At 42.5% G+C, this 13,859-nt stretch overlaps 1 protein-coding gene and 1 long non-coding RNA gene across 2 annotated transcripts in view; both read left to right on the forward strand.

Moving 5' to 3' along the window:
* The window catches only part of LOC144110605 (uncharacterized), a 25,358-nt gene extending 21,630 nt beyond the window's left edge, over positions 1-3,728 (forward strand). The window contains exon 4 of the long non-coding RNA XR_013309883.1: positions 2,573-3,728. This is a non-coding gene — a long non-coding RNA (uncharacterized LOC144110605). The remainder of the gene's footprint in view (positions 1-2,572) is intronic.
* LOC144110602 (uncharacterized) overlaps positions 1-6,495 on the forward strand; it is a 9,159-nt gene extending 2,664 nt beyond the window's left edge. The window contains exon 2 of the mRNA XM_077643621.1: positions 4,106-6,495. Within this exon, the coding sequence (XP_077499747.1) occupies positions 4,153-5,214 (1,062 nt within the window). The 5' untranslated portion in view covers positions 4,106-4,152 and the 3' untranslated portion in view covers positions 5,215-6,495. The remainder of the gene's footprint in view (positions 1-4,105) is intronic.
* The last annotated feature ends 7,364 nt before the right edge of the window (positions 6,496-13,859 follow it).

Here is a 13,859-nt window from a genome sequence, read left to right on the forward strand (position 1 = left end):
GCGGCAGAAAAGTCTGCAAAAACTGACAGCCCCCCTGCAGCCAGTACCATGGCCACAGATGCCATGGGATAAGATGGAAATAGATATTGTGGGCCCAATGGAACGAGCACCGCCCGACTGCAGGTTTGCAGTAACAGTCATGGATTATCACAGCAAGTGGCCTGAAGTTTTTTTGTTTCATCTATAACTGCACAGTCAGTAGTCAGTCTTGCAAAGCTTTCTGCACGGGAAGGGTACCCAGGGAATGTGGTTACAGACAATGGACGTCAATTTATCTCCACATATTTTCAGGAATTTTTGCAGGATAAGGGCATTGAGCATTATGTGACATCGTTGTATTACCTGCAGTGCAATGGCCAGGTCGAACGGTTCAGTTGTGTTCTGAAGGGGTACATACAGACTGCGTCAGTGGAGCGCAGGCCATTGAAGGAAGCTATCCTGGAATACCAGAGCATCTACAGGGCTACGCCACATGCTACAACAGGGTTGTCTCCAGCGTTCTTGCTACACGGAAGGCGACCTCGAACTCGGTTGGATGTTGTTGGCCTCACAGGAGGAGGATTCTTCGATGAGCCAGTGGCGCACATGGCAGACTTGCGACAGTGGGTCAAGAACCAGCATCGAGTGAAAAGCTACACGGATGCAAAACGGGGTGCCATAGATTCCACCGTCAACACAGTGGACTTTGTGAAGATACGGAGGGATACTGGCATGAAAGGCGAGCAGAAGTTTTCCTTGCCATAGGAGGTGAAGAAGCGTATAGGTAGGAATTCATTTTTACTAGCAGACTGAAAAAAATGGAATGCGTCAAAGTTGACGGTAGTTGCCCGGTGAGGTCAGCAAGATGCACCGATGTTAGTTGAGAAGGTGAAGGGGCATCATGGAAGAGCGGTTGATCTGGAGATGGATCTGTCCTACTTTGAGTCTTCTGCAGGTACTGGAACACGACCTTGATGGCAGCAGACACTACAACAGCGGCTGATGATTGTCGTGAGATGGTAACAGATGCAATGCAGGTTGAAACAAGGCATCAGGAAGCTACATCAATCGTTGGTACAGAATGTGAAATGCATAATGGGCAGCAGACAGAACATAGCCAACAGCAAGGAAACACTTTACGGAGGGAAAATGTGGCTGTGGAAGTGCCACGTAATCTCAGCGGCAAAGGACAGTGCCCGTGTGGTACTGGGACTATGTAACCTAAATTGCTTGTTGTGTCTTATTTTTTTTTGAGCTTGCCTGAAACAGTGTGGGACTTTTAGCTTGCATTTTTTTTTCTTGTCATTTCGGGGAGGAAAGATGTTGTGTATAGAGGGCGCTACTGTTAGTACGTATCTCGAGCACCATCTATATTCATCTGTATATATACATCGTTGGTTGGAATAAACAGGGGATTTGGTGGCGCGCCTTGCGCCCATGTAACATCGCGTCTTTCTTCATTCTGGCATCGATACCTCAACTCCACCACAAAAGATTTTCTTGTTGAGAAGGCTAATCATACAATAAAAGAACAGTGCGGCATGCTGTGTAACAGTGGATGGGACGCTTGGAAGCGATGAATTATGACTGGTATGTTTGGATAACACTAGGCCTTCAGTGCAACTGGTCACATTTATGACCGCTGGACAGAATTTCTCTGTGAAGTAGTCTGTTGTAAAGTGTTTAATTAAGAAAGCTAATCATTCGATTTTATTATGAGCTCAAAAGTTTTGATGCCTCTTAATTGTTCAACACAGTACAACATTAGCTAACTTTATTTAATATTGGGATCGGTCAGTGTAGTAATGCGGCACCCTGTAGGTAACATATCTATGTTTCACCCTACTACAGTGCACATAAATTGCATAGGCCTTCCCCAGAAGTGTTTCATCCCTATTAACAATTATTGTATTGCTTTAAGGCCTCAAAACTCAGTAATAAGTGATTATGCAGATGCCTTCATTTGATCATGTTATCTGTGTTTTGTAGCCCATGCTGTTGAGTAGGTGTGTAAAACTGTGCTTTGAGTATAAAAATTAATTGCCTCAACGTGTGCCATAAGGCTTCATGTTATACGTTCAAGCAGCTTTGAGGGGATGCTTGTCGCAGATATTGGATGATAGTTAAAGGAGCTTGGGCAGTTACTTTATTCTAAGATTGGTATTCTTTCTTTTTTCTTGCTTATGAGTCATGTAAGGCACGAAAGAACTGCGGTAAAATCGCTTCTTCCTCATTTTAATTCACGATAATGCTAAACCCAGCTTGCTTCAAGTGACGGAATGAGAACAAATGCAGAAGCGGCGATTATATTGCAGTTTTGTCATGTCGCACGTGACCTATATGCATGCGTTGATATCACTGTAATTGTTCAGCTGTAGAAACTGAAGAAGCAGGATTGAACAATTCGATTATAAATTATTTACCGGTCATAGCGAAATATAAGTGGGGATTCATGCATGATAGTATCTTCTGCATTAGTGTAGAGAAGGAAACCTGCCATCAAAATTAGGTGTTTATACTTTAACAAAATGCTGTGGTTTGTAGCCTTGCAGTTCTTATTGTAATCAACTTTTTGCTCCATTTCATTTTGCAGGCATGGAAACGAATACTGGCGACCAATGAGTACACAAGCTGACCGAAGGACCATCTTCTAAAACCACTGCTTTCACCATTTGCAGGCAGAACTGCTTGATGTTCATGATGTAAAGTAGCATAGCCAGTGATCTCAGACTGTGGTATCGTTGCACAAAATCAGACGCATCAGACCCTGCCTTGTTAACGCCTGGAGCACTACCTCATTGTTTCAGCAACCAGCCATGGTGTCTCAGTGGTTAGGGTGCTCGACTGCTGACTCAAAAGACACGGGTTCAATCCCAGCTTCTGTGGTCGCATTTTGATGGAAGCAAAATGCTAGGAGGCCATGTAATGTATGATGTCAATACATGTTGAAGAACCCCAGTTTGTTAAAAGTACCTGGATCCCTCCACTAAGGCATCCCTCATAGCCTGAGTTGCTGTGCGATGTTAAACCATATAAACAAACCAACTGTCATTTCAACGTTAACAATGGATATCGTGAAACTTTTCACAGGTGGAATTGTGCATGTTTGCTGAGAAAACCTTTGGATCCAGCGGACTACAGCACAAGTTACAGACACAAGCTAGAGTGCACACAGCATAAAAGCTGCAGTAGAAAAAGTGCATGTGTTTGTGTGGCTGTGCCTTTTATGCATCATGCACTGTCTTGCTTTTTGTGCTGTAGTCTTACCAGTTTAGCTCTTCAGTTTCCATTGTGGTTCTGTCACCCTTTTGAGCTTTTGTGTCTCATTATTTCATGGCTTATTGTTTTCTGTATGCTTCTGCGTACAACTTGATAATATGAGCTCCACACAGCAATAGTAATACCTTTTGGCGTGCTTTCAGATGAAGTGGGGCGAATTTAATCACTACTGTTTTATCTGATGTTTACAGGAGCTTCTATTGCTTGTACTTCTGATCCTATTTGCTGTTGGGAAATACTTATCTAATCTGGATCATTGTGACTTGCTATTAATGATTCATGTTTATCTTTTGTGCTGTTTCATATTGGTGACACTGCTGACAGAATTGGATTTTTCCTTGTGGTTTTTACCGTGAGCGTTTCCGTTCTGGATTTATTTCATCAGACCACCAGGCCTCATTATGCTAGATTTATTAGAGGAGTTTCGCCTTCATAACTTTTTACTTTGCTTTAATAGCCAGAAAGAAGACTCATTGCCGGTGTACTATGTCACTGGTGAAAGGTCATAGACATTACGTTATTTGTGAAAAACGCTTGGGCAGGCTTGGAAGATCTCCTCCATGAACCCAGGCATTATACGAGCACATTGTCTAAGTTGCTGCCACTCTTTTAAGTTGGCTACAGAGTATGCTCACTGCTCTGAGTAATTGTTTGAAAGTTAAAATATTCTCCCTCCAGCTTCATGGCAATTATTAATTAGGAAGTTTTATTTAAATACTCTTTTTTGTTTTGATGGTCAACCCATTGACCTTGAAAAAAAATTAGTGTAATGTGTAATATTGCCAAATTAGTTATAACACGCATGGTCTCGTATTGACCTGAAAACACCCCGCCTTTCTTGGTGCAGGCCTGGTCACAGCTGATCCCAAGCTCGGAGTGCTGTCTGGGGAGAACATGAGTCAGCAGCTGCACCAGTCCCCCCACTGCAGTCGGAGCTTCACGAAGAAAAACAGCCAGGAGCAGCACCTTCTCACCCAATCGGATGACCGTCCCTCCAAGTGTAACCGTTACGCAAGCAGCTTTGCTCAAAAGGTCACCCTGATGGACCACCCACATACGAACACTGGTGGGCGTCCATACAAGTGTGACCACTGTGACAGCACCTTTACTCTCAAGAGCACTCTGAGGATCCACCTTCGTACCCACACGGGTGAACGTCCATACAAGTGTGACCACTGTGGCAGCAGCTTTGCTAATACTGGCACCCTGGTGCACCACTTTCGCACCCATACGGGTGAGCGTCCATACAATTGTGACCACTGTGACAGCAGCTTTTCTCGAAAGGGCCACCTGGAGGAACACCTTCGCACCCATACGGGTGAGCGTCCATACAAGTGTGACCACTGTGAGAGCAGCTTTACTCAAAGGTCCAAACTGAACAGACACCTTCACACCCACACAGGTGAGCGTCCATACAAGTGTGACCACTGTGAAAGCAGCTTTGCTCTCAAGAGCATCCTGATAGGCCACCTTCGTACCCACACGGGCGAGCGTCCATACAGGTGTGACCACTGTGACAGCAGTTTTTCTCGAAAGGGCCACCTGGAGGAACACCTTCGCACCCATACTGGTGAGCGTCCATATAAATGTGACCGCTGTAACAGCAGCTTTGCTCAAAAGTCCAGCCTGGTGCAACACCTTCGTACCCACACGGGTGAGCGTCCATACAACTGTGACCACTGTGGGAACAGCTTTGCTCAAAAGGATACATTGGTGGTACACCTTCGAACCCACACGGGTGAGAGACCATTCCAGTGCCAGCTCTGCCCCATGGCCTTTAAAAAGAGTACAGCCCTTGCTAAGCATGTGCGAGCCCATAAGAGTGAAAGACCTTATCAGTGTCAGTTCTGCACAATGACGTTTAAAGAAAAAGAGCATTTGAAACGCCATGAAAATAACAAACACACTTCAAAAACCACAGTTCCTCAAAGTTTTGATAGCTTTTCCCAGCATTAGATGTTAAAACCATTTCTAGCGAACTTGTCTCACTTTTTAATTTACCTTCTTGAGAAAAAATGGCAAGATTACATGCCTTCAAAGTACATCCACACAGGGCAAACCTTAGGTTGCGTTCACTCCTCCATAAGAAACCTGAACATACCAAGCTGGTACTCTCATGAGTGAGACTGAAATCGTGCCATGTGCGGATATGATCATGTCGTCATTTTATTAGTTTCAGCGCATTGAATGATGTGCATGAATTGTGGCTGCAGTGTTTGGCACTAGCTAGCAAATTGACTTACTTACGTCAAAGCAGTTCTGCGTTCTTTTGCGAATGTAATGCCACCAGAGAAGCATGCTGTTTCATTTTTCCATCCATGCTTGTGTTGTGGCTGTATTATTGGGACTCAAGAGCAAAGAAACCAAGCTTAGCTGCTGGATGATAAACATTGCTCGCTTTTGTTTGCAGGTTTCTAGAGTTTTTTCTTGATTTAAGTTTTAAAAAAATCGAGCCTTTATTGCACTCGACTCCTGTGCATTATCTGGTGTTGAATAATCTGCTATCGTTGCATGTGGTGTATTTTTATTACAATTTGCTTTGTCAGTCTTGACAAACATGCTTTATAGATTTGGAGGGAAACAATCACCTCACTGTCTCAACAGCAGTTGTTTTCATTACATTTTACAGTGGCAGTTTTGGGGTATTTAAGGATTTCTATATCAAGCCACTGTATATAAGCTTTCTTTACGGAAGCTGAAGTGAACGTGGTTTTGTGACTATTTCTCAAGGTGCCATTGACATAAAAAGTTATTTCATTTGATAAACAACTTGTGGAATTGCATTTTTTAAAAACCAGTGAGGTTCAAGAAAAATCTACTCCATCTTTAGATTCAGCTATGTGTTGTGAGAATTAATACTTTGAAAACAAATGCGCCAACCAGAAAGAAGGTCTTATTTGACGTTTCTGCTCCCAGCACAGGGTCCTTGTTAACAGCGAAGATTCATTCTACTGGTTGACGTCTCTTTGTTTTCAGATGAACCCCACGTGTAGCCAGTATTCTATTGCGCTCTCAGATTTGCGGTTCAATATTATCTTTTTTTTCATGATGTTGATTAGGTCACAAATGGTTTACTTGCTGCTTGGGAGTGGTTTATCAGTTGTAATTGTGTGCTGTAACAGTTTCCGGGATTTGTAATCAAATCAATAAAATTTTTCTCATCCATGCAAAGTACAAGGATATAGTGCCCACAAAAAGCTGAAGCTGTCGGCAGCTTTGCTCTCAACAGCACCTTGATGCACCATCTTCGTACCCACATGGGTGAGCATCCACACAAGTGTGAGCACTGCAGCGAGGTGACTGCTTTTACACATGGTGGCAGCGCAAGCACAGCGCGGACAAGGCATAGACATATGCCGAATAACAACTGGTCGCTCTATTTATAGTGTTTTTAAATTCATGGGCTGAAAGTAATGGCACTAGAATACAGAGATAAACTAAAAACAGATAAAAATCATTAATTCAGCCATTCTTAGATGGAGCACATATGTTGCAAAGAGCGACGGACCAAAGAACTAAAAGAAAACAAAACCAGGCACTCCTGCGCTTATTGATGGGATATGAAGGCAAGCATTTCCTTTATGGATCCAGAACACTTTGGATTATTTGTGTGCGCACGTCTGCACGTTCGTCGTCTTTGTCTTCACAAGGAATATTTCAGTTTTCTAAAACAGAAATGCAGATTGGGCAGGTTGGTTCATCACTATTTGAGATGGCTGCACTGTGTGAACAGCAGAGCTTTTAAACCTGTTTTAATTATATATATATATATATATATATATATATATATATATATATATATATATATATATATATATATCTATGGGGTTTAACGTTACAAAGCGACTCAGGCTATGAGGGATGCTATAGTGGAGGACTCCGGAAATTTCGTCTGCCTGGGGTTCTGTGTACTAACATTTCACAGTACACAGGCCTTTAGAACTTCGCCTCCATGAAATTTGACTATGTTGGCTGGAATCGAACCCGCGTCTTATGGGTCAGCAGCTGAGCGCCATAACCACTGAGCCACTACGGCGGCCATATATATACATATATAGTTATGAATACTATTATCCCAGCAGTTCTATAAAAATATCGGTCTCTTGTTTTCTCTCTTTTCTTTCATCTCCTCACAAATGAGAGGTGTTTATTGAAAATCCTCTTCACTTTCTTTTCCTGAGGAAAGTGAGTCTTTCTACCACAACCTCATGTGACATGCAAGGAACAAGCAATAAACTGATGGAGAATTCCAGTGAAATATCCCGTACACATTGCATGCAGAAGGTTAAAATCGTACACCTCCATGGGGTGGCAGCAATATTTAGGTGGTGTTGCTAGTTTAGTTTGGCATCCACATGTTCTTGATGGTTGAAAAAGAGTAATATTGTAGTAATTAGAGACACCTGCATGAAAAGGATGTTATCTGATGGAATGGTACTCAGCTGTACATAAAAATCTATCGAGCAATAAATGCCGGCTTTACACTACTAAGCACAAATTTGTATGCCTATTCAATAACCAGTTAGGGGTGGTATAATATTGTAGAAAATAAATTAAGAAGCGCATAGGATTGGGCAAGTTGGTCAGACATGCTAAAGGGAAGAATGGCGCAGCATCAAGTAACGAGGACAGCAGGAGTGGACACGTGTGTGGGGCGTGTTGCCTTGTATAAATTGGGCGTAGTGGCAGCCAAACAATGTTTATAAAGTTGGCGTTTTTGTGTGTGTGTACTCTCTCATTGTCCTCATTACTTGATGCTACATCATTCTGCCCTTTAGCTTTCCAAAAATAGTCATGCAAAATTCATTGAGAGCATGCCAAAAAGAAAAGTGAAATCTCAATGAGATCTTGACCGCTGTTGAAGACCACATGGCTTCACAAATATAGCACGAAAGCTAAATCGTGAAAGCTATAGGTTAAAGGATACAGTTGCCATAATTAATCAAGATAACATTTAATTAACTCGTGTCTCACAACATCGTCGATACAAGCATGCACTTTTTGCATGGAAGATATGTAAGCTGATTCCTAATAACTACATATAACCTAATACTCTGTGTTGCTGGACAGCAGTCGAGAGCTACAAATGTTCGTTTTGCTCTCAATTGACATCATATCCTTTGTGTTAATTTCTGCTCAATGTAGGAAGAACACAATATTCCAAACGGTCATGGTATCAGGCTTGGATTGCATGTTTCCAAATTGGTACAGCGCACGTAAAGTGCAAAATTGTAAAATCTTTGCCCCCACATCCCCTGGATTTCCCCCGCCCTGCGTCTTCCTCCTCACTTTCCTATTGCTGACCTCTTCAAAGAGAATGGGGAGCAGGTTTTTCTGCCCACCCATTGGCTGCTGGGCACCAGAATGCCCCTTGACGTGGTCACCGTGTCACCGTGAGGTGCAAAAACTTGTTTTGTTTGGTTTTTAGTTTCACCGTATCAAGATTAGCCTGCATCATGCAGTGTCCGCTGGCACACGCCCACACTGCGTGATGTGGTGCTGCTGCGTATTTCAATGTTAAAGCTGGCTGGAAAAAAGATTAACTTATAATTTTGCATTCCTCGAGGGAAACTCGATGAGCTGCTTATGAAACAATGGCTGATCAACATAGCAAAGACAGACTTTGGGCCGACGAAAAGGGCTGTTTTGTGTGAAGTACTGTGTATCTCTTGATGTTTCAGCATGCTTTGCGGAGCATTTGCGAAATTTAAAAACCACGTTATTTTTGTCTTCTCAGTTTGTTTTGTTTGTGTAACCATGTTCAGAAAAGTTGATGTCCACTCTGGATTAGGCAGTATGGTGAGAATAGTAAACTCAGGTGAACTTGCAAATCAGCAGTAGCAAAGCTACAAACTTTGACCGTTTACGACTCTAATGTGCATCTAAATTCATTGTAATCATTGGGCACATCTCTTTTCTGGCTGCTGAGCTCTTATTTATGGAAGTAGGCTTTCTGCAGTTGAGAACAGTGAATCCAGGTGAACTCGCAATCAGTGGTAGCAAAGCTAAAAACTAATATTATTTGTGAATCTAATATATATTAAATTTATTTTAATCATTGGGTGCATCTTTATTTTGGCCTCTGAGCTCTTCTTTACAGAAATGGCCTTTCCTGTCAAATAGGCTTCAACCTATCTTTTTTCAAGCAAGGGGAATGGATTAAACAAACATTACCGGGACTAATATACGCGGGCGATATAGTGATAATGGCTGACAACAAGGAAGACCTGCAGAAGTTGTTTGACATATGCAGTACAGAGGGTGATAGGTTAGGCTCCAAATATAGTAAGGAAAAATCTGCAGTCATGATATTTAATGAAGAGGGCGGCGAGCATAGAATACAGGAGTTCGTGCTAAAAGTAGTCAATGAGTACAAGTATCTTGGGGTGTGGATAAATAACAGTGCTGAGTATCTGACAGAGCATGAAAAATATGTAGTGAATAAAGCTAGTAGGAATGCAGCTGTCATGAAAAATAGGGCACTGTGGAATTACAATAGGTATGAGGTGGTAAGAGGGATCTGGAAGGGGTGATGGTCCCTAGCCTGACCTTCGGTAATGCGGTCCTGTGTATGAGGCCAGATGTTCAAGCAAGGCTAGAAATTAAACAACGGGGAGTAGGGAGGTTAGCTTTGGGAGCACATGGCAATACACCAAATCAGGGGGTACAGGGTGATATGGGATGGGCGTCATTCGAGAGCAGAGAGGCTAGCAGTAAGATAGCATTTGAGGAACGATTGAGAAAGATGGAGGAAAAGCAGCGGGCTAGGAAAGTTTTCAGATACCTGTATATAAAGAATGTTGACACGAAATGGAGAAAGCGAACTAGAAAATTGAGAAGCAAATATCTGGACAGCAGTAAGGGGGCAAATCAGGAATTATCGGCTAAGAAAAAGGTTAAAGAAACACAGAGAGCTCTGTGGAAAACTGGGATGCTGACGAAATCGGCACTGGGAACATACCGGACATTTAAACAGGAAATTGTCAAAGAAATTATCTATGATAATTGTAGGGGAAGCTCTTTGTTGTTTGAGACCAGGACTGAAGTTTTGCGGACTAAGACATATAGAGTCAGGTACCACGAGATAGACATGTTGTGCATTGCGTGCGGAGAGGAGGAGAAAACAGCTGAACACTTGATACTTTTCTGTAAAGGGCTTCACCCTACAGTGAAAAGCAGCGGGGCTGTTTTACCCAAGGCATTGGGGTTTAGGGATAGTGAAGGGAAAGTGGATTTTAAGAGGTTAGAAGCAACCAAGCGAAGGTTATACGATTGGTGGCTAAATGCAAGACAGGAGTAAAATTTCACAAGACATGGCTAGGTGGCTTGCGCCACCGCCCAATTTAAAGGGTTCAGCCGTATCCATCCATCCATGGATGAGGGTTGTTTTTTAGCGCTGCCTAGCGGCCAGTCTGCGCAATTTCATGGCGATTGAAATCGAGGTGACGCTTCAGGCATGTTTCAGGAGGAATTGCACTGGTAAGCTCTTTCTGCGGACAGAAAGAATTTCGAGCGTGAAGAAAAGAGGTTGGGGGGCGCTTAAAGGACAACTTAAACCACTTGCAAGGTTGACACAGAAAATGAAGCTGCATCGCTATGAGCATCAACACCTGCAACAAATTCGAGTGGCGAGGTGCGTGATCATAGCATGCAAAAACTCTCGCATTTACCAGTTTATGCTCGGCAATTTTTTTTGTGTGCTTATACCGCGTGTTTGGCTTCGTACGGCTCAATGCATGTCAAGCCGCAGCATGTCGCTAATGAAATTGTGATTTGCCTTTGCGCGTGCTTGGCGGATTCCTGACCTTTTCACCAATTGGAGCAAAGCTCTGCAAACGTCTAGCCACAGATGCAAATCATTTTGCCGCTGTCAGAGCTACCCGGGTAACCAGACTTAAGGCAGTTGACTTTGATGCAGGTTGTGTTAGGTACTTAATTCCAATCAAAATGGATAATTCATATCGCGTGCACCAGGGGACAAGTAAACGCAACAAGTGCTAAGGCACTGATTGCACTGGCGCCTGGCCGCTAAAAATTGAATGCATCTTTGTGTTCTTCTGTGACAGTCTTGCTGACACAGTCGTGAATGAGCTTTCCGTTGCTGCTTTCAGCTCTGGCGGGCGTGACTATCGATGCACCATTTACTTTGCTTATGCGGTCCCTTCTGCCTTTCATCGCACAGCTAGCGCAATGCTCCGACTGTCGCGCTGTTTGCTTTTGTGCGCTGGCCGTAAAAAGCGTGGTACACATAGGGGGTGGGGGGAGGTATCTAGGTATCAATTGTGCTTAGGCACGCATACATTTGGGGTTTTTTAGACTGGTTCTCCAGATGGGCTTTACTAAATTGTTAAACTTACCTGCTGTGTTGGATTCGGGATGTGTCACGTGGTGGGTTGGTGCGTTTAAAAGGAATGCTCGAAAGCGTTTTTCGAATAAAAGTTGGAAGTCTACGCTCTGTGTGTGTACGTATTTTCCTGTCTTTGTCCGTTTCTTTCGCGCAGTTTAATCATGAACGAGAAGCACCAACTAGCCCGCCAGAAAACCCTTCGTGGTACGCATGCTCTGAGCAATTGTCGTAACTGTCATTGAAAGCACTGCTGTCTCTTCTGGGGCCCGATGGAGGCGATGCATTTGGCGGTACTAGTAGCCAGCTGATCGCGCCGAAAAGTTGAAAGAGCATAGCTTATTAACATTGCTGTTTCAGCGAAGAAACCACCGCACTCTGCTGTAATCGATTCATGCAATGATTAACGATTAAGTGTTTTAATAGCCAGGCCAGAACAAAACTTCGATACCTTTCCATTGATACCTTTCCATTATTTTTCCTTCTATGTGCCCTCGGGGCATCTCTGGTAATATTGTTAAAATCATATAAACGTTGTTGATTGAGGCCTTGGAATTTTCTTTTCATTTGGACTGCTTTGCTTTGTTTTATTTTGCAGGTATCCTAACTGATGGTGAAAAGACGAGGCCTGTGAATTGCCAGCATAATCTTAATGGACTCACTGTTTGATGCTTGTATCCTGTAAAACAGTGTATCCTTTGATCTGACTATGTGTTGAGCATAGTCAAGTGTAGTAGTAGTAGTAATAGTATTTTATTTGGCCATATAATACAATATGCTCTCGAGTAGAGGCTACAGGGGGAAGACGAAGCATGCCTCCTGACGAGGCCTACACCCCGAATGATACATCTGGAACAACGGTGGCCGTATGAACAACAGAAAAACACTTTAACAACAATAAACAAAATTTATCACAATTTAAACAGTGAACAATGATAAACAATGCAAAACATGCTGAACAACAATTAGCAGTAAATGAAAACACTTTCTTGATATGCACATTCGGGTAGAAAAGTAAACAACACACGAAAACTAAGTATACAGAGTTAGTTGAATTTTATACAGGAGTAAAAAGAATCTAGGTATTTATTAAATACAGATACGCTATGATTTTCTGCAAGAATCTCTACAAGAGACGGATTGTACATAAGGTTACAATATCGTTATCTATAGTTTGTTTTCCATAGTTTGTTCCAGGTCTTACAGTGGATGGGGCAACTGCATGTAAACCATACGTAATGTTTCTTGAATTATAAGCATTTTTGAAAGAACTGAAATTATGCAAAACTGAAATTGTCGGGTTGAAAAAAATTGCAAACATGAAGTGTTTCGAAAAGATTTCCTTCGACAGCTGGGCTTGAAAATAATGAACATAAAGCTCTTTTCTGAAGTGAAAACAATTTATACGACTCGGTTTTGTTGCAGTTACCCCATGCCAGGTACAAGGCCAAAATATAATTGTTTTTTAACCTGTTGTAGGAGCGGACGCTTAATATGACAGATAACACGAACAGACCTGGCCATTTTCAGTCTAATGTAGTTTACATGATCTGTCCACCTCATATCACTGTGAAAATATAGAGCTAGAAACCGACAACTATGGACTTGCTCAATGTTCAAGTCGGTACACGCTAATGTGATGTGATAATCTAATGGTTTGTTTTTTGGATGGAAGAGCAATAAATTTGTTTTGTTGATGTTTTATTGAAGTTGGTAAAAGAAAGTCAGACCGCTAACTCGTTAAGCCAGGCATTAGATTGTTCTTCAAGTACCTGAAGACTGGAGCCAGAAAAAAAGACAAAAATATCGTCTGCATACAACGTAATATTAGGAATGAATGTAACGTTGACAATGTCATTGATGCCTATAATAAATAAAAATGGCCCCAAAATTGAACCCTGAGGGACACTGAGATTTATCGTACCAAGACTGGATTGAATTTTACACCATCAGTCTGAGTATACTGAGCTGCACTATGGGAATATTCTCTGAGTGCATAAAAAAAATGTATTGTATTGTCACGTAGTGGTGACGGCAATCGAAGCAGCGATGAAGACGGACGAAAGGGTCTTCTAAAAGAAAACTGTTTATTGGGCTGACTTGCACCCAAAATGGACTGAATCACTCGGCGGCAGCGAAGCGACAAGCGTGCTCGGCGGTCGTCGAACAGAATGCTCGCCGCTGTCGGCCGTGCTCAATTTAAAGCTGATAGCGAACTTTCGAGATAAAGAGCGCATAGCTACTAGAACTTTCCGGA

Source organism: Amblyomma americanum, chromosome 11, assembly GCF_052857255.1.
Source record: "Amblyomma americanum isolate KBUSLIRL-KWMA chromosome 11, ASM5285725v1, whole genome shotgun sequence".
Taxonomy (NCBI): Eukaryota; Metazoa; Arthropoda; class Arachnida; order Ixodida; family Ixodidae; genus Amblyomma; species Amblyomma americanum.